Here is a 19,366-nt window from a genome sequence, read left to right on the forward strand (position 1 = left end):
CCCGCATGTCCACTTCTCCTAAAGGTTTTATAAGGCAGTGCTGGGAATGTGCTTTATAAACGAGGAAGCACCCCGACAACAGTCACTGTTTGCTCTTTTCAGCACCATCCTGAGAAGGAGGAATGTTCTTCCCATTTCATAGGTGGGGAAACTGAGGCTCAGAAGAGCAAATTTTTTTTTCCAAGGTGACAGGGAGAGTCCGTGGCTGATGTCTGCACTGACCGGACGCCCCTAGTGGGCCAGCGAGGGCGGGGTCCCCAGGTGCAGCGGATGCGGAGGAGGGAGGCTCGGGCGGGGCGCGCCCTGGCGGCGACCCGGAGAGGCGGGGCGCGGGGATGGTGCAATCCCGGGCCTGAGGGCCTCAGACGGCGGCTGATTAGCGCAGGTTTACATCACCCGGACCGGGGGCCGGGCGCGCACGAGACTCGCAGCGGAAGTGGAGGCGGCTCCGCACGCGTCCGCTGCCAGGACCCGGGCAGGGCTGGAGCTGGGCTGGGATCCCGAGCTCGGCAGCAGCGCAGCGGGCCGGCCCACCTGCTGGTGCCCGGGAGGCTCTGAGCACCGGCGGCGCCAGGACCCACGCGGAACGACGGGGCAAGGTACTCGGCGGGGCGCGGACTGTGGACTCGCCCGGAGGCCGGGGGGTGGGAGGGGGCGGCCAGGGAAGGGGGCGCCGGAAGCCTCTGGGCGTCTGCGTGTTGCTGCGTGTTACACGCACGCACACACCTTACACACCTTTTAACAGACCCTGCCGTCGGGGCACGGCCAGATCGGATCCCTTTTGATCTGGGCCTGGGCTGAGTGCTCCCCCCGGGCTTCAGGTGGCCCCGCAGAGCGTGGGGTCGCCCGAGTTGGGCTGGGGAAGCCAGGGACGGAGGTGTCCGGCTGTCACCCCTAGAGGAGGGTGTGCGGGGTCTGTTTTGCGTGAGTGTGGGATAGGGGAGTCGTGTGGTGAGGGGCTTGTGGGGGGCACTGGAGGACTCTGTGGGGGTGGCGGCGGATCTGAGGGGGTCCTCGTGAACCCGTAGGGGAGAGTTCTGGGTGAGGGTGGGTCCCGGGGACCTGTGTCTCAGGAGATGGTGAGAGCTGTCTGGAGGGCTGGGCACTTGATGGCAGGGGTTGGCGGTGCAGGGGACACCGCCGGGACAGGGCTGGGGTGCCCTGGGAGCGGGCCGCGGACCGAGCGAGGGGTGCGGGAGCCGAGGGAGTGGGAGCGAGGGCGCAGCGCGCGATCTCTGGCCGGGCAGGGCCGCTGGTTCTCCCCAGTGCGTGGCTCCGGGTTTGCAGGTGGACGGTGCGCGCGTGTATGCGGTGTGTGCCGTGCCTGCAGACCGGGGAGGGCGGGGGACGACAGCCACCTCCTTCCCTCTGCCTCACCCCCCTCCTGTCCCAGGGCCGCGCTTCAATTTCCGCTGAAACTTCTGACTCGGACACCCGCCGCCTTTCGCTTTGGCTCCCACGGGAGGGGCCTGGCTGCGGGGGTGGGGGGCGGGGTGTGGCCTTGCTTGGGTAGACCATGGGTGTGATAGCTGGGAGGGCTGTGTGTGTGTGTGCGCGCGCGCTCACGCTTACCCGTGGAGGGCAAGGGTGTGTCACTTAATGTCTGTCTGCCCTGGATGTGTTTGTCGCTGGCTGGCTTAGACACAGTGTCTCAGGGGTGTGTGTACACCTGTCAGCCCTGGGTGTGTGTATGTGTGTGTGCGCGCGCGCGCGCTTGGGCTTGATGTAACCCGCCCTCATTTCCCTGGGTCCCGAGTGTGGTAGGGAACAGCAAGAGGTAGATATTAGGGGCTGCTTTCATTCCTCATCACAGATTCTATTCTGCAGTGTGGTCTGCAAAATGCCTTGCCCAAGATGTATAGACTCAGTTACCGCATCTGTCCCCATCTGGGTGGAGCTTATCCCAGGCCCCAACAGGCTCTGAGGGACGGCCGGGGCCAAGGCAGCCTGGACTACTGATGTGGCACAGGCCAGAGGGACTCCAGGCAGTCTCCTGCTGCACAGGGCACAAAGCATGTGCACAGCCAGGTGTCATCCTGCGTGACTCACAACAGCCTTGAGATGTAAGGAGTGTCATCCCAGCCTCGAACCTGGGGAGCTTTCTAAGACTCCCAAGGATGGTACTTATGCATCTTGCTGTGAAGAATAACAGGATGAGTGCTAATAATGACCATTTCCTGACACCTACCTGGCAACAGGTCCATAAGCTCTACATGCTTCATTTGTGTTTTCATTTCATCGTCACGAAAAACCTGTAAGCTTTGCATCCTGTTCCCACTTTACAGGAACTGAGGCTCAGAAAGCTTGAGGAACTTGACCAGGGGTACCCCCCAGCTAGAAAGGGTTTGAGACAGGATTAGAACCCAGGAATATCTGACTACAGCCACTCCTTACTGCATTCTTACCAAGCCAAAGTCATGACTTTTCACTCATGTGGGGAGGCCTTCCCTTCCAAGGCAGCTCTTCCATTTGGGAGCAGCGTACTTGGAGAGGTGGGCCTCTGTCTGGTAACTGACTCATGTTTCCTTGTTAATCCTGCCTTGAACTGTTGGGAAGGTCTTTAACCAGGCTGAGGTCTCTCGCACCAATGCCCATACCTGGGCATGCACCTCCTTGGAATGGAGTTTAAGTGGGTGGGCAGACGGGTTCTAGAGAGAACCCGTCTGCCCTGACCATGCGCTACCGCCCTCTCCTTCAGCCACCACACACACAGTCACACAGCTGCGTGAATGGTGGCTTTCTTTTCACTTAACAGTTCACTCTGGAGATCCTTCCAATTACCCTATAAAGAGCGTCCTCAACCTTTTAAATGGCTGCACATTGTTCCGTTGTGTGGATGAAGTATAATTTATGTAACCAGCCCTGTAATTATAGACAGCCAATTATTTCTGTCAAAAGGGCTGCAGGAATAACTGTGTATTTGCATGCTTACACACACACACCTCTACAGAATAAATTCTTAGCAATGGGATTAATTGCTGAATCAAAGCTCACACGCTTTTCATCGTTGTTTTGTTTTGTTTTGTTTTGCTTTGTTTTGAGACAGTCTCACTTTGTTGCACAGGCTGGAGTTCCTGACCATGGCTCACTGAAGCCTTTACCTTCTGGGCTCAAGTGATTCCCCTACTTCAACCTCCTGCATGGCTGGGACTACAGCTGTGTGCCATCATGACCAGATAATTTTTTTTTTCTTAGGGACAGGGTCTCGCTACGTTGCCTCGGCTGGTCTTGAACTCCTGGGCTCAAGTGATCTTCCTGCTTCAGCCTCCCAAAGTACTGGGATTACAGGCATGAAGCACTGCACCCAGCCTGTTTTTCATTTTGATATTGTCAAAATGCACTCCTCAAAGGTTGTACCTTTTATCCTCCCACTAGCACTGTCTTCATTGTTAGTGGCTGCACTGCCACTATTCCACAGTATAAACCCACTTTTCATGACACTGCCAAGACATAAGGGTCTGAAATTAAACTTAACAGTTTTCTTCCACAGTCCCCAAAATACAGGCTTCTCCCCCAGCTCAGGACATGAAGCCATCATCCCTCCTCATTGCAGGAGCCAAAGGCTGGACCTCACCTCCATTCCACCCTCTCCCTCACCCCTCACATCCAGTCCATCCAGTCCATCCAGTCTGCCACTGAGTCCTCTTGATCTTCCTCCTATGAGCCCTTAACTTCACGTCTCCATCTAGCACCCCCCTAGTCCAGGTCACCTTCTCCTGCCTGGACTCGTGCTTGTGTGGGCCTCCTAGCAAGTCTCACTGCCCCTGTCTTGTACTTTCAAATCCACCCTAAAAGCATGATGTTCCCCTGCTGAAATCCTTCAGTGGCTCCCGACTGCCTTTGGATAATTCCAAATCCTATTGTGTGTTAATTAGGATTCGGCTCAGCTGTAATATAGAAACAGCCACTTAATAGCTAAAGTGAAATAGACGTTTCTTTCTTTCTTTTTCTCTTTTTTTGAGACAGTCTTGCTCTGTCCCCAGGCTGGAGTGCAGTGGCGAGATCTCAGCTCACTACAACCTCTGCCTCCCAGGCTCAAGTGATTCTCCTGCCTCAGCCTCCCGAGTAGCTGGGACTACAGGCACGCACCACCATGCCCACCTAATTTTTGTATGTTTAGTAGAGATGGGGATTCACCATGTTGGCCAAGATGGTCTCGATCTCCTGACCTTGTGATCTGCCTGCCTCGGCCTCCCAAAGTGCTGGGATTACAGGCGTGAGCCACCGCGCCCGGCCTATTTTTTTTTTTTTTTAACTTTTCACTTTTTTTTGCAGTCACGCTCATTCTCCACCATGTTCTTTTGCCTCTTCCCTCACCCCAGAACAGGGGTTACTGGACAGCGGCATCAACTTCACCTGGGAACTGGATAGAAATGCAGATTCAGACCTTCTGAATGAGCTACTTTGGGAGTAGGGCCCAGCAATGTATGTTGAAACAGGCCTCCAGATGATCTCAATGCTTGCTCAGGTTTGAGAACCACTGAACCGCAGTATGACTCTCCATGTCACCTGGCTAACTCTGCCTCACTTTCAGGTCTCAGTGTAGACACCACCTCTTCTAGGAAGACCTCTCTTGACCCACCAGCCCAGGAGAGAGGCCTCTCTGGGTTCCTAGAGGCCCACGCTTCTCTGTATAATAGGGCTGATCACACTGTATGTGTTTTTTTTTTTTTTTTTTGAGACAGAGTCTTTACTCTGTCACCCAGGCTGGAGTGCAGTGGCACAAACGTGGCTCACTGAAGCCTCAACCTCCCAGGCTCAAGCAATCTTCCCGCCTCAGCCTCCCAAGTAGCTGGGACTACAGGCATCCACCACCACACCCAGCTAATTAAAAAAACATTTTTTTTGTAGAGACAGGGTCTCACTATGTTGCCCAAGCTGGTCTTGAACTTTTGGGTTCAAGCAATCTTCCCACCACGGCCTTCCAAAGTGCTAGGATTACAGGTGTGGGCCACTGCACCTAGCCTTGGACATGATTTTATTACTCATCTGCCCTCCAAATTGACTGGAAGATCCTGATGGCAAGACTGCTGTCTAACCTACTTCTCTTCCTAGCACCCAGTGTTAAGTGAATGAACAAGATCATATCTCTCATCTGTGAATGTACTAGAGCCATGGATTATGAGATTAGTTGATTTTCTTAACTATAATTTTTAGAAACAAGCTGTGTTTTTAAGCAGGTATTTATTTCCTTAAATGTACATTTCTGATTACGAAATACTTTTTTTGAGACAGAGTCTTGCTCTGTCACCCAGGCTGGAGTGTAGTGGCACAATCTCGGCTCATTACAACCTCTGCCTCCTGGGTTCAAGCGATTCTCCTGCCTCAGCCTTCCCAGTAGCTGGGATTACAGGTATGCACCACCACACCCGGTTAATTTTTTTTTTTCTCCCATGACGGAGTCTTGCTCTGTTGGCGAGGCTGAAGTGCAGTGGTGCGATCTCAGCTCACTGCAACCTCCACCTCCCGGGTTCAAGTGATTCTCCTGTCTCAGCCTCCTAAGTAGCTGGGATTACAGGCCCACGCCACCACGCCTGACTAATTTTTCTATTTTTAGTAGAGATGGGGTTTCACCATGTTGGCCAGGCTGGTCTCAAACTCCTGACCTCATGATCCACCACCTTGGCCTCCCAAAGTGCTGCCGTGGGCTGCACTTTGGCATTGCCTTGGTCACGTGCTGCTACCTGGGATTACAGGCATAAGCCACTGCGCCTGGCCTAATTTTTGTATCTTTTAGTAGAGATAGGGTTTCACCATGTTGGCCAGGCTGGTCTTGAACTCCCAGCCTCATGATTCGCCCACCTTGGCCTCCCAAAGTGCTGGGATTACAGGCGTGAGCCACCGCGCCTGGCCAGGAAATACATTTACATGGCTCAAATTCAAAACTATAAAAGTCGGCCAAACATGGTGACTCACATCTGTAATCCTAACACTTTGGGAGGCTGAGGCAGGAGGATTGCTTGAGCTCAGGTGAGACCAGCCTAGGCAATGTAGGGAGACCCCCATCTCTACAAAGAATAAAAAAAAATTAGTCAGGCATCATAGTGCACACCTGTAGTCCCAGCTACTTGGGAGGCTGAGGTGGAAGAATCACCTGAATCCTGAGGTCAAGGCTGCAAGTGAACTGTAATAGTAAGAGTCTCCTCCTAATCTTGTGCATCCTTTCAGAGAGAGAGATGATAGATATTCAAACAAATACTTACATATATATAACATATTTATATATATTCTTTTTTAACATAAAAGTATAGCCAGGTGTGGTGGTTCACTCCTAGAGTCCCAGCTACTTAGGAAGCTGAGGTGGGAGGTTCACTTGAGGCCACGAGTTTGAGACCAGCGTGGGCAACATCTCTTGGGAAAAAAAAAAAAACCACCATAAAAGCATTCTATAACACGTAATTCTGTGTTTGTCTTTCTTCTCTTAATACATCTTGGAGATCAGTACGCATCAGTATATAGAGAGTTTCCTTGTCCTTTTTCAGGGCTGTGTAGTATTCTGCTGTATGGCTACACCATGATGTTTTCACTAGCTTTCTACTGCCTGACATTTGGGATATTTCCTGCTTTTGCTATTGGACACAAGGCTCTGATGAACAGCCTTTACTATATTTAATTTTTTTGTGAGAAGTTTAACTGGAAGATAAATTCCCAGAAGTGGGTCACCCAGTTAAGGATATGTGACTTTGTCATTTTAACACACGCTGCCAGATCACCCCCTATAAATGTTGTGCCACGTATCCTCCCACCAGCAGGGGAAAGGAGGGGCCACCAAGGAGTCTCACTTTAGTGCTTTTCTCTCCTTTTTGCCAGATGCGAGCCACCCCTCTGGCTGCTCCTGCGGGTTCCCTGTCCAGGAAGAAGCGGTTGGAGTTGGATGACAACTTAGATACCGAGCGTCCCGTCCAGAAACGAGCTCGAAGTGGGCCCCAGCCCAGACTGCCCCACTGCCTGTTGCCCCTGAGCCCACCTACTGCTCCAGATCGTGCAACTGCTGTGGCCACTGCCTCCCGTCTTGGGCCCTATGTCCTCCTGGAGCCCGAGGAGGGCGGGCGGGCCTACCGGGCCCTGCACTGCCCTACAGGCACTGAGTATACCTGCAAGGTACGTGCCCATGGGCGGCTGTCCCCCAGCATCACAGGAGGCCTGGGAAGGAGGCCTCCAAAGGATTGCCAGGGTGCAGAGGGGTCCTTATGTTCATTCATTCTTGTGTTTGTTTAGTGGGGAAGCATCCAGTGAGCCCCTGCTGGACTGATACTAGAGAGGTAAACCAGGGGTCGTCCCAGTCCTGGGGGAGTTCACAGCTTAGGCCCTACAGTGTGATAAATGCTGCAGGGGTAGAGCTTAGGGATCACGGGCACAGAAAAGCCTGAGCAGAAGTTAGCCAGGTAGAAGTGGGAGATGGGAGTTGCAGGCAGGGGGAATAGCTGTTCAAAGGCCTAGAAAAGTGAGGGGATAGCACTTTAGAGAATGAAAAGGACTTCTCTGTGGCCAGAGTGGAGACGGTGTGCAGAAAGGGGCAGGAGATGAGGGTTGGCAGCAGCTGGTCATGAAGGTGTTAACAAGGGGCCTCCACTGGGCTGTGCAGAGCTACTGAAGATGTTTGCACAAGAGAAGGGTAGGGCATGGTAGACATCAAAACTACTGGGACCTCGGAGGTGATTGAGCCTAACCTGTGGCCATTTTACAGATAGGAAGACTGAGATGAAGATAGGAGAAGGGCCATGAGTGAAGTCACATAGCACTGGGCCTGGCTCCTGGGGTAAACTAAGGGGTAGAAAAGTCTGAGGATTCCTGGCAGAAACCAGGAAATGGACAGGGTCAAGGCCCCTGAGGGTCAGCCCATGCAGGACACTGACAAGTGACAGTCCAAGAAGACAGAGATGAGAATAAAAAGTGTAACAATAGGTATTCACTGTGCACCAGGTACTATGATGATTGCTTAGTGTGTGCAATCTCTTTTAATCTTGACACAACCAATGAGGTGGTTTCTATCATTGTGCCCCTTTTATAGATAGAGGACACTGAGACTCGGAAAGCCATGGTTACTTGCCACATGACAGAGCCAGGTGGTATCAGAGCTGGGATTGGGCCCAGGAGGCTGAGCCCAGAGAGTCCTGTGCCTGTACCAGGATAAGCGTTTCACACAATCAGGGCAGGCTGCCCTGGCAGGCAAGCATAAGGAAGATACGGGGGACCTGGAAACCCAAGGGAGAGTAGCGGGGGCCTGGGTCCCTTGGGAATGCACAGAGAAGCAGAAGGACTTAAGCCTCCTCCTGGGGCAGCAGCAGAGTTTTGCTCTGTTGACGGAGATGCAGTGAGCAGCGGGGCAGATCCAGACAGGGTCCAGCCCCTAGCTTCACCTGGCCTCTTGTGCACAGATCTCCAGTGCCCTTACCAGGTGCCCTAAGGAGCCCAGAACTCTGGGTCCCCTTCCTGCAGCATCACAGGCTCTTTTCCACTCCCGCTGGGGAGGTGAGTCCATGATGAGAGGAATAACCCAAGCAGGCTCAGGAGAGAAGCGCCATGCATTCACAGGGCCCTGATTCTCAAGAAACATTTGGGAAAATCCACTGGAACATACTCACCCCTATGCCAATGTGCACCATGGGTGCTGAATGGTCATTTCCACACTTCCTCAGCTTTTCTGGTCAGTGTGTAGAAAGATCAAAATCTTGTCTTTGTAAACGATCAACTTATTCATTAATTCAACACAACTTCATTGAGCACCCGTATTTGCCATGTACCATGCTGTGGTTAAAAAACAAAGTTCTGTTCTCATCAAGCTGACGTTCTAGTGGGAGATACAGACAGTAAACAAGCGAATAAGTAAAATACGTGTCAGGTGGCCAGGCGCGGTGGCTCACACCTGTAATCCCAGCACTTTGGGAGGCCGAGGCAGGCAGATCACCTGAAGTCAGGAGTTCGAGACTATCCTGGCCAACATGGTGAAACCTTGTTTCTATTAAAAATACAAAAAATTAGCCAGGCATGGTGGCAGGGGCCTGTAATCCCAGCTACTCGAGAGGCTGAGGCAGGAGAATCTCTTGAACCTGGGAGGTGGAGGTTGCAGTGAGCCGAGATCACACCACTGCACTCCAGCCTGGGCCACAAGAGCAAAACTCTGTCTCAAAAAAACAAAAAACAAACAGGAAAACCCTTATTCCAGCATCTTTCTTGGTTCCTTTGCAATGCTTATCAGCATTTGTCAATATTTGGTTTCTGGGCATGTTTGCATGGCCTCCCAGTGGGCACCGGAGAGCAGAGCCCATGGCTGTCAGTCTAGCTGGACATGTGGCTGGCCCATGCAGGCCCAGGGCCAGCATACTGAATGAATGCAAGCATGGGTGGGCAAAGAGGACGGGAGCTGTGACGGTGATGAGCATCAGGTGCCTTCTGCATCAACCGCCCTTCCGGATTCCTCCTGCTTTGTGGGTTATTTTTCTGTTTGGGTGACCTGTTACTTTTCAGTTATCTGATGTTTGAGGCCATATAGCGTAGCAGTTAAGAGCACAGACAAAAGGCCGGGTGCAGTGGCTCACACCTGTAATCCCAGCCCTTTGGAAGGCTGAGGCGGGAGGATCACCTGAGGTCAGGAGTTCGAGACCAGCTTAGCCAACATGATGAAACGCCATCTCTACTAAAAATACAAAAATTAGCTAGGTGCGGTGGCACATGCCTGTAATCCCAGCTACACTGGGGGCTGAAGCGGGAGAATCACTTGAATCCAGGAGGTGGAGTTTGCAGTGAGCTGAGATTGCGCCAGTGTGCTCCAGCCTGGGTGACAGAGCGAGACTCCGTCTCAAAAAAAAAAAAAAAAAAAAAAGCACAGACAGTGGAGTGCATACGTGCAAATCTCAGCCGTGCTGTTTGCTGGCTGTGTGGCCTCTCAGCTTCGTTAACTGTAAAATGGAGCAAGTCATCCTACCTTATAGGGCCGTGGTCAGGGCTGAGTGACTCGGTCAGTGAAGCGCTTAGTGCGATGCCTAGCACATGGTGGTGTCTAATAGGTCAGCTGTGACTGTTTGCAATGCCAGCCTCAGCTCCCGGGAGTCCCCAGCTGTGCTAACACCATGCTCTGCCCACAGGTGTACCCCGTGCAGGAAGCCCTGGCCGTGCTGGAGCCCTACGCGCGGCTGCCCCCACACAAGCATGTGGCTCGGCCCACTGAGGTCCTGGCTGGTACCCAGCTCCTCTATGCCTTTTTCACTCGGACCCGCGGGGACATGCACAGCCTGGTGCGAAGCCGCCGCCGCATCCCTGAGCCTGAGGCTGCTGCGCTCTTCCGCCAGATGGCCAGCGCCCTGGCGCACTGTCACCAGCACGGTCTGGTCCTGCGTGATCTCAAGCTGTGTCGCTTTGTCTTCACTGACCGTGAGAGGTGAGTGTGGTCTCAGAGACCCCAGCCACAGACACACCCAGGGGTGGGCCATGATGGAGAGAAACCGAGGCCCAGGCAGGCAAAGTAACTTAGGCAAGAAGTGGGAGAAACTGAAGTAACCAGCAGCCCCTGTCTAGTTCCCTGAGAAGAGTTGACTCAGGCCAGGTGCAGTGGCTCATGCCTTTAATCCCAGCACTTTGGGAGGCCGAGGTGGGTGAATCACTTGAAGTCAGGAGTTCGAGACCAGCCTGGCCAACATGGTGAAACTCCGTCTCTACTAAAAATACAAAAATTAGCCTAGTGTGGTGGCGCACACCTGTAATCCCAGCTACTCTGAAGGCTGAGGCAGGAGAACTGCTTGAACCTGGGAGGCGGAAGTTGCAGTGAGCCAAGATCATGCCACTGCACTCCAGCCTTGGCAAAAAAAAAAAAAAAAAAAAAAAAAAGAGTTGACTCAATCCTCTTGGGAGCCCCTTGGGATTCTGGGATGGGATTCTGGGATGGAGCACTGAGATGTGAAAGTCATAGTAGCCGACAGTGACGAATTATCTAATGTGGTCTTCCATCCTTACAAACACGAGGCAGGTACTATTATTATCCCCGTATGATCAAGGAAACTGAGGCCCAGAGAGCTCAAGTAACTTGCCCAAGATCCCACAGCAGAATAAATGGTAGAGCTGGGATTTGAACCTAGATCTGACTCCAGAGCCTGGGTCTTAATTCAATCTGAGCTTGAGAGGCAGGGGCCTGGCTGGGCTTACCAACTGACTTTGGGTGACCTAGTGTCTCTGAGCCTCAGTTTCTCCGTTGGTAAGGAAAAGGGCTGGATTGTTAGGGTGTTTTCAGGATTCCAAGACCACAGCCAAAACAGGGTCTGAGGTTCCCCACACGGGAACGTTTTCTGTGAAATTGAGAATTAGCACTTTTTGGTTAAAAGAATCTTCCTTCTCTAGGTTGGGATGCTAAGAATTTTTTTTTTTTTATTGAGACAGAGTCTCACTCTCTCACCCAGGCTGGAATGCAATGGCGCGATCTTGGCTCACTGCAACCTCTGCTGCCTGGGTTCAAGTGATACTCCTGCCTCAGCCTCCCAAATAGCTGGGACTACAGGCATGCGCCACCAGGCCTGGCTCATTTTTTCTATGTTTAGTAGAAACGGGGTTTTGCCATGTTGGCCAGGCTGGTCTTGAACTCTTGACCTTAGGTGATCCGCCTGCCTCGGCCTCCCAAAGTGCTGGGATTACAGGTGTGAGGTACTGCACCCAGCCTAGACGCTAAGAAAAATTTTTTAAAGATAATTCTGGGGAGAAGGGCAGAGAGACTCGCCTCCTGTTCCCTCTCCAGATTCCTGGGGGCAGTCAAGATGTGTCAGGGAGTGCACTAAGCTGCCAGTTACACAGGAGTTTTCTGTGGAGAAAGGAGTGTGACCCCATTGCATTTTAAAAAACTTTTTATCTTGAAATAATTTTAGACTTTTAGAAAACCTACAAAAAGAGTTCAAAGAGTTTCTACATATCCTTTAACCAGTGTCCTCCAATGTTAACACCTGACATAGCTACGGTACAATTACCCAAACTAAGAAATCAACCTTGGTAGAGTACTATTAACTAAGCCACAGATTGATTCCAGCTTCCCGAGTTTCCCACTAACACCCCTTGCTGTGCAGGATCCGGTGAGGACCCCAATGTAGTCATCAGTGGTTTCCTTGGTCTCTTCCAATCTGAGACAGTTCCTCAGTCTCCCTGTCTTTGAAGGCCCATGACCTTGACATTTTTTTTTTTGAGACAGGGTCTCACTCTGTCACCCAGGCTGGAGTGCAGCGGTGTGATCACAGCTCACTGCAGCCTCGACCTCCTGGGCTCAAGTGATCCTCCCACCTCAGCCTCCTGAGTAGTTGGTTCTACAGGTGTGTGCCACCCCACCTGGCTAATTGAGATGGGGTCTTGCTATGTTGCCCAGGCTGGTCTCAGACTCCTGAGCTCAAGCAATCTGCCTGCCTCAGCCTCCCAAAATCCTGGGATTATCGGCGTGAGCCACTGCTCCTGGCCATAACCTTGAGACTTTTGAAGAGTACTGATCAGTTACTTTGTATGTCCCTCAATTTGGATTTGATTGATGTTTTCTCACAGTTAGATTGCAGTTATATATTTTTGGCAAGAACAACACAGAATCGATAGGCCCCTCTCCACATCATATCAAGAGATACTTGAGCTGATAGTCATTACTGTGTTGTGACCTTGATCACTTGGTTAGGGCAGGACCTACCAGGTTTCTCTACTGTAAGGTCCTAATTTACCCTTTGTAATTGACAAATACCTTGGGGGAGGTAAGCTAAGCATATAAATACCCTGTTTTTCCTCAACTTTCACCCACTAATTTTAGCAGCCATCCATCTTGCCTATAGCAGTTATTATTGTGGTGCTCGCCTAAGTCTAATTTTCTTTTTCTTTTTTTTATTTCTTTTTTTTTTTTTTTTTTTTGAGACAGAGTCTTGCTCTGTTGCCCAGGCTGGAGTGCAGTGGCACGATCTCGGCTCACTGCAACCTCCACCTCCAGGGTTCAAGTGATTCTCGTGCCTCAGCCTCTTGAGCAGCTGGGATTACAGGCACGCACCACCACACTTGGCTAATTTTTGTATTTTTAGTAGAGATGGGGTTTTGCCATGTTGGCCAGGCTGGTCTCGAAATCCGCCTGCCTTGGCCTCCCAAAGTGCTGGGATTATAGGCATGGGCCGCTGCGCCCAGCCCCCAAGGCTGATTTTCTGTTAATATTTCCTTCTACATTTTATATTAGAACAAGCATGCCTTTTTTAAAGAAGTAACATTTATAATGATTTTTAAGCTAGTACGTAACTTCAAACACATTTTAGGCTTAGGGTAGATCCAACTACCCCGGACCTCCTGAAGGAGACAGTGTGCTTCCTGCTCTTTTCAAGAAGTCACTTGGTGGCCCACACCTGTCATCCCAGTGCTTCGGGAGGCCAAAGTAGGAGGATTGCTTGAGCCCAGGAGTTCGAGGCCAGCCTAGGCAACACAGAAAACCCCATCTGTACAAAAAATTTATAAAAATTAGCCAGGTGTGGTGATGCACACCTGTGATCCCAGCTGCTTGGGAGGCTGAGGCAGGAGGATTGCTTGAGCCCAGAAGTTTGAGGCTGCAGTGAGCTAGGATTGCACCACTGCACTCCAGCCTGGGTGGCAGAGTGAGACCCTATCTCTAAAGAAAAAAAAGAAAAAAAAAAAGAAGAAAAATCACATGAGAGTCATTGGTAGAAGAGGGACCGTGAGTTAGATAGACCTGTGTTTAAATCCTGGGTTCTGCTTCTTACCTGCTTTTTGGCCCTGAGCAAATGACTTCACCTGCCTGAGCCTTTGTTTCTTCATCTGTAAAATGGGCTAATAATGCTGACACCCCTTGTCCCCCAGTACTGTGATTCATAGGATTGGTCAGTATTTGTGAAATGCCACTGGACACCCAGGAAGTAATGCCATAAAGAAGAAACTAATAGCAGTGGCAATAGAATGATTACTATTAAAGTCATCTTAGAGTGCTCAGTGGAAGTTGTTTAAAGTAGAAATTGCAAATGGCAGGACACACTTTTTTTTTTTTTTGAGACAGGGTCTCACTCTGTCACCCAGGCCGGAGTGCAGTGGCGCGATCTCAGCTCACTGCAACCTCCACCTCCTGGGCTCAAGTCATATCCTGCCTCAGCCTCCCAAGTAGCTGGGACTACAGGTGCGAATCACCATGCCTGCTAATTTTCGTATTTTTTGTAAAGATAGGTTTTTACCGTGTTGCCCAGGCTGGTCTTGAACTCCTGAACTCAAGTGATCCCCCTACCTCGGCCTCCCAAAGTGCTAGGATTACCAGCATGAGCCACCGCGCCCAGCCTTACACACTTTTTTTTTTTGCCCTGCTTACCTGTTTGTGTTTTTTATATAAACTGGTTGCCAATATTTTTTAAATGGGGACCTTTTCATTAAAATACAATTCCTGGCTTCCCTTGGGGAAAACAATGGGAATGTGGGGCCATCTTGGGAACTACGAGAGTGGGTCACAGCACTGGCTCTGAGTATCTGCCAGCCAGGGTTCCCATCCCAGGCCAATGCTCTACAGCTGTAAAATGGTGTCTTCCTTGCAGGCTGTGGCCTAGATAGAATGAGATGAGCCAGGTAATGAGCTGGGCCAAGGGCCAGGAACACAGCAGACACTTGATACCCCCTGGAATGCGTTGTTTAGTGGTACCCTTTTTAGGTAAGGCTTGTGCTGAGATGTCAGGCACACTTCCTGTCTCTCTCATCTTATTACCTGCCTGGACCCTAAGTTTGTATCTGGTTTAAGAGAGGCTTAACCCTCTCGGCCCCATCAGCCCCCTCCCCAAGGGACTGTGGAAAAATGTATTCCTTTCAGAATTTTAAATTTAATTGCTCTGTGGCCTTAAATGACTTAACCTCTCTGAGCCTGGGCTTGGGTATCTGTAAAACAGGATCAGACATCACAGGACTGGCTTGTGTCTGTCAAAGGCCAGCAGGCACTTGGAAAGTGGGTGCTACGAGGATGATAGCATGGGGTGGTGGCATGGGGGTCCTGGGTAGGACCTGACCCTTCTGTTTCTCCCCCTGTCCCAGGAAGAAGCTGGTGCTGGAGAACCTGGAGGACTCCTGTGTGCTGACTGGGCCAGATGATTCCCTGTGGGACAAGCACGCGTGCCCGGCCTACGTGGGACCTGAGATACTCAGCTCACGGGCATCATACTCGGGCAAGGCAGCAGACGTCTGGAGCCTGGGCGTGGCGCTCTTCACCATGCTGGCCGGCCACTACCCTTTCCAGGACTCGGAGCCTGTCCTGCTCTTTGGCAAGATCCGCCGCGGGGCCTACGCCTTGCCTGCAGGCCTCTCAGCCCCTGCCCGCTGTCTGGTTCGCTGCCTCCTTCGTCGGGAGCCAGCTGAACGGCTCACAGCCACAGGCATCCTCCTGCACCCCTGGCTGCGAGAGGAGCCGATCCCCTTAGCCCCAACCCGATCCCATCTCTGGGAGGCTGCCCAGGTGGTCCCTGATGGACTGGGGCTGGACGAAGCCAGGGAAGAGGAGGGAGACAGAGAAGTGGTTCTTTATGGCTAGGACCACCCTACTACATGCTCAGCTGCCAACAGTGGATTGAGTTTGGGGTAGCTCCAAGCCTTCTCCTGCCTCTGAACTGAGCCAAACCTTCAGTGCCTTCCAGAAGGGAGAAAGGCAGAAGCCTGTGTGGAGTGTGCTGTGTACACATCTGCTTTGTTCCACACACATGCAATTCCTGCTTGGGTGCTTATCAGGTGCCAAGCCCTGTTCTAGGTGCTGGGAGTACAGCAGTGAGCAAAGGAGACAAGATTCCCTGCTCACAGAGATGACAAACTGGCATTCTTGAGCTGACAACACTTTTCCATGACCATAGGTCACTGTCTACACTGGGTACACTTTGTACCAGTGTCGGCCTCCACTGATGCTGGTGCTCAGGCACCTCTGTCCAAGGACAATCCCTTTCACAAACAAACCAGCTGCCTTTGTGTCTTGTACCTTTTCAGACAAAGGGAGGTATCCCTGTGGCAAAGGCTCCAGGCCTCTCCCCTGCAACTCAGGACCCAAGCGCAGCTCACTCTGGGAACTGTGTTCCCAGCATCTCTGTCCTCTTGATTGAGAGATTCTCCTTCCAGGCCTAAGCCTGGGATTTGGGCCAGAGATAAGAATCCAAACTATGAGGCTAGTTCTTGTCTAACTCAAGACTGTTCTGGAATGAGGGTCCAGGCCTGTCAACCATGGGGCTTCTGACCTGAGCACCAAGGTTGAGGGACGGGATTAGGCAGGGTCTGTCCTGTGGCCACCTGGAAAGTCCCAGGTGGGACTCTTCTGGGGACACTTGGGGTCCACAATCCCAGGTCCATACTCTAGGTTTTGGATACCATGAGTATGTATTTTTACCTGTGCCTAATAAAGGAGAATTATGAAATAATTTTATTTTTCTATGCAATTTCTTCCATCCTTTCCAACCATCTCTTACCAGTTTTTCCTGCCTTCAAAACTGGCCCCCATGGTGAAAGGCCGTAGAGTTGTGTCTTAACCTGGGCTGAGTGGTTTGTGAGAACAGATTACCTGGAGCCCAGTGGGTCTTCCTGCACTCCTTCTGTTTCTTCTGGCAGCAGCAGTGTCTCTATTAGGGTACTTTCTGAGTCAAAATGGCTTCAACAAGATGGAAATATGTTTCACACAAAACAAGAAGTCAGCAGATAGGGTGGGCTTCAGTGCTGGTCCATTCAACTCCCAAAGCTGCGCACAGGGACCCCGGCTCTCCAGGCTCCTTCTGTCTCTTGGCTGTATTGTCTCGAGACTGCTGGCCCAATGGCTACAGCAGGTGTCACATTAAAGAGGTCCATGACCAGAGGAAGAAGCCAGGAGTCATCGTAGTACCTGAGAACTCAGAACTCTGGAGTCAGGCTGCCTGGAATTAAATCCTGGCTCCAGCATTCAATAGCTGTTTGACCCTTGGCAAGTTTCTTAACCACTCTATGCCTCAGATTCTTCATCTGTGAAATGGGGGACAATGATAGTACCTAACTTATGAGAACTAAATGACTTATTTTGTGTAAAGCAATTAGAACAAGCAGCGCCTGGCATAATAAGCCCACAGTAAAAGTTACTCCCGGCTGGGCACGGTGGCTCACGCCTGTAATCCCAGCACTTTGGGAGGCCAAGGTGGGCAGATCACAAGGTCAGGAGATCAAGACCAACCTGACCAACATGGTGAAACCCCATCTCTACTAAAAATACAAAAATTTTTAGTAGAGACGGGGCGTGGTGGTGCGTGCCTGTAGTCCCAGCTACTCGGGAGGCGGAGGCAGGAGAATTGCTTGAACCCGGGAGGTGGAGGTTGCAGTGAGCCAAGATCGCGCCACTGCACTCAGCCTGGGCAATAGAGCGAGACTCCGTCTCAAAAAAAAAAAAAAAAAAAAAAAAATGGTGCTCCCACATTTCTTTCTTGGGATGGAGGAAGCTTTCCCAGAAGCGCTCCTGACCGACTTTCCCACACATCTCATTGGTCAGAACTGCATCACTTGCCGTTTCTGACCAATCACCAGCTTACATTCATGGGGCACGTGCTTACACTAACCATGGCACTCCTCGAGCTGTTAAGTGGAGCTCATGCGTCAGATGGAGGGGGAGTGACTCCTGAGCAAAACCAGGTTCAAAGGGGGAGGGGATCGTAGGGAAAAGAATGTGCGGAAGTGCGGAGGCCCAGCCAACAGCCTGCTAACTGCAGATACTCGAGAGCGGCCACCCTAGAGCATCTGACCCAGGCTGGCCCACACTAGAATTGCCCAGTGACCCGCAAGGTCATGAGCTAATTGAGCTAAATAAAATCATTGTGTTTTTTTGTTTTGTTTTTGTTGTTTTGTTTTTTGAGACAGAGTCTCACTCTGTCACCCAGGCTGGAGTGCAGTGGTGCGATCTTGGCTCACTGCAACCTCTGCCTCCCGGGTTTTCAAACGATTCTTCTGCCTCAGCCTCCCGAGTAGCTGGGATTACAGGCACGCGCCACTACACCCGGCTAATTTTTATATTTTTAGTAGAGACGGGGGTTTCGCCATGTTGGCCAGGCTGGTCTCCAACTCCTGACCTCAGGTGTTAGGCCCACCTCGGCCACCCAAAGTGCTGGTATTACAAGCGTGAGCCACCGCGCCCGGCCAATCATTGTGGTTTTAAGTCACTAAGTTTGAGGCTATTTTGTTTTACAGCAAAAGCTAACTGATGCAGACAGGGACAAGTCAGTCTCATCTCTGTGCACCCAGCATTGCCCAGAACAGGGCCTAGTTGTGTCTAGGGTCTCATGGGGCAGCCCCTGACCTCTATCTTGCCCCTCCCAGCTTCCAGCAGACCCTGTCCCAGCTCCCTCCAAGCTGAGTGTTGGCCTGATACCTACCAGTGGAGCAAGGGGAACAGGAGGGCTGCCAAGGGCAGGTACCGTGCCAACACTTTACTCCATTACACAAAGAGACTCATTTACTCCTCATGACAATCCAGTGAGGCAGATGTTCCTGTCACTTTACAGATAAGACAAATGAGCTTTAGAGAGAGCAGAAGACTCATCCAACACCTCACAACAGAGAAAAAGACTCCTCTGGTTTTTGCCTTGGAGCTTTTGACAAGGCTGCACAGATGCAGCCACATGAAAACCGCCCATTAAAAATGTAATATCGGCCCGGAGCAGGGGCTCACGCCTGTAATCCCAGCACTTTGGGAGGCCGAGGCAGGCAGATCACTTGAGGTCAGGAGTTCAAGACCAGCCTGGCCAACATGGTGAAACCCCGTCTCTACTAAAAATACAAAAAATAGCCAGGCGTGGTGGGGCTTGCCTGTAATCCCAGCTACTTGGGAAGCTGAGGGAGGAGAATCACTTGAACCCAGGAGGCAGAGATTGCAGTGAGTCAAGATTGCACCACTGCACTCCAGCCTGAGTGACAGAGCGAGACTCTGTCTCAAAATAACAATAAAATGTAATATTCACTCTTATCAAATAGTGGATGTCACCACACCCCTGACCCTAATTAGTGAGGACTTTCATGTTCTACTTGTCTTCATTTAATCATCATTGTATAAGAGTTTTACAATATCAAATTAGTACATGTATATTACTGAAAGGGAAGGACTGTTAGAAATTTACTTGAGGAATGTCTGCCACTGGGGGCTGAACACAAAAGATCCTATTGTGACCTGCCGGATTATTCACGCACTTAGCAATTCAACAACCATCGCTGAATGCCTACTATAGGCCAGGTGCCATGCAAGACAGATGTGCTCCCACCCTCAAGGGTTCACAGTCTAATAGAGGAGAGAGATGTTAAACAGATAACCGTACAGATGGCATAGCTAATTATATCCGGGGAAGTTCGTTGTGGCAAGGACAGGCATCTCAATATTTCAGGAGCTCCCCTACGTTTTCTAGCCTCCCTTACA

General features: G+C 51.2%; 1 protein-coding gene across 1 annotated transcript; it reads left to right on the forward strand.

Annotated features, from left to right (window-relative positions):
• The first annotated feature begins 340 nt into the window (after positions 1-340).
• On the forward strand, positions 341-16,367 carry TRIB3 (tribbles pseudokinase 3). The gene is made up of 4 exons (XM_003821243.5): positions 341-599; positions 6,811-7,101; positions 10,086-10,378; positions 15,007-16,367. Exons 2-4 carry the CDS (start codon positions 6,811-6,813, stop codon positions 15,497-15,499), a joined length of 1,077 nt encoding a protein of 358 aa, XP_003821291.2. The 5' UTR covers positions 341-599; the 3' UTR covers positions 15,500-16,367.
• The last annotated feature ends 2,999 nt before the right edge of the window (positions 16,368-19,366 follow it).

The sequence above is a fragment of the Pan paniscus genome, chromosome 21, assembly GCF_029289425.2.
Source record: "Pan paniscus chromosome 21, NHGRI_mPanPan1-v2.0_pri, whole genome shotgun sequence".
NCBI classification, from domain to species: domain Eukaryota; kingdom Metazoa; phylum Chordata; class Mammalia; order Primates; family Hominidae; genus Pan; species Pan paniscus.

Bases quoted from the DNA above. Each gene is read 5' to 3' on its own strand.
- TRIB3 (XM_003821243.5), top strand. From the start codon at position 6,811: ATGCGAGCCACCCCTCTGGCTGCTCCTGCGGGTTCCCTGTCCAGGAAG. The intron at 7,102-10,085 runs GTACGTGCCCAT...CTCTGCCCACAG, and splicing joins GCACTGAGTATACCTGCAAG to GTGTACCCCGTGCAGGAAGC. The intron at 10,379-15,006 runs GTGAGTGTGGTC...CCCCTGTCCCAG, and splicing joins GTCTTCACTGACCGTGAGAG to GAAGAAGCTGGTGCTGGAGA.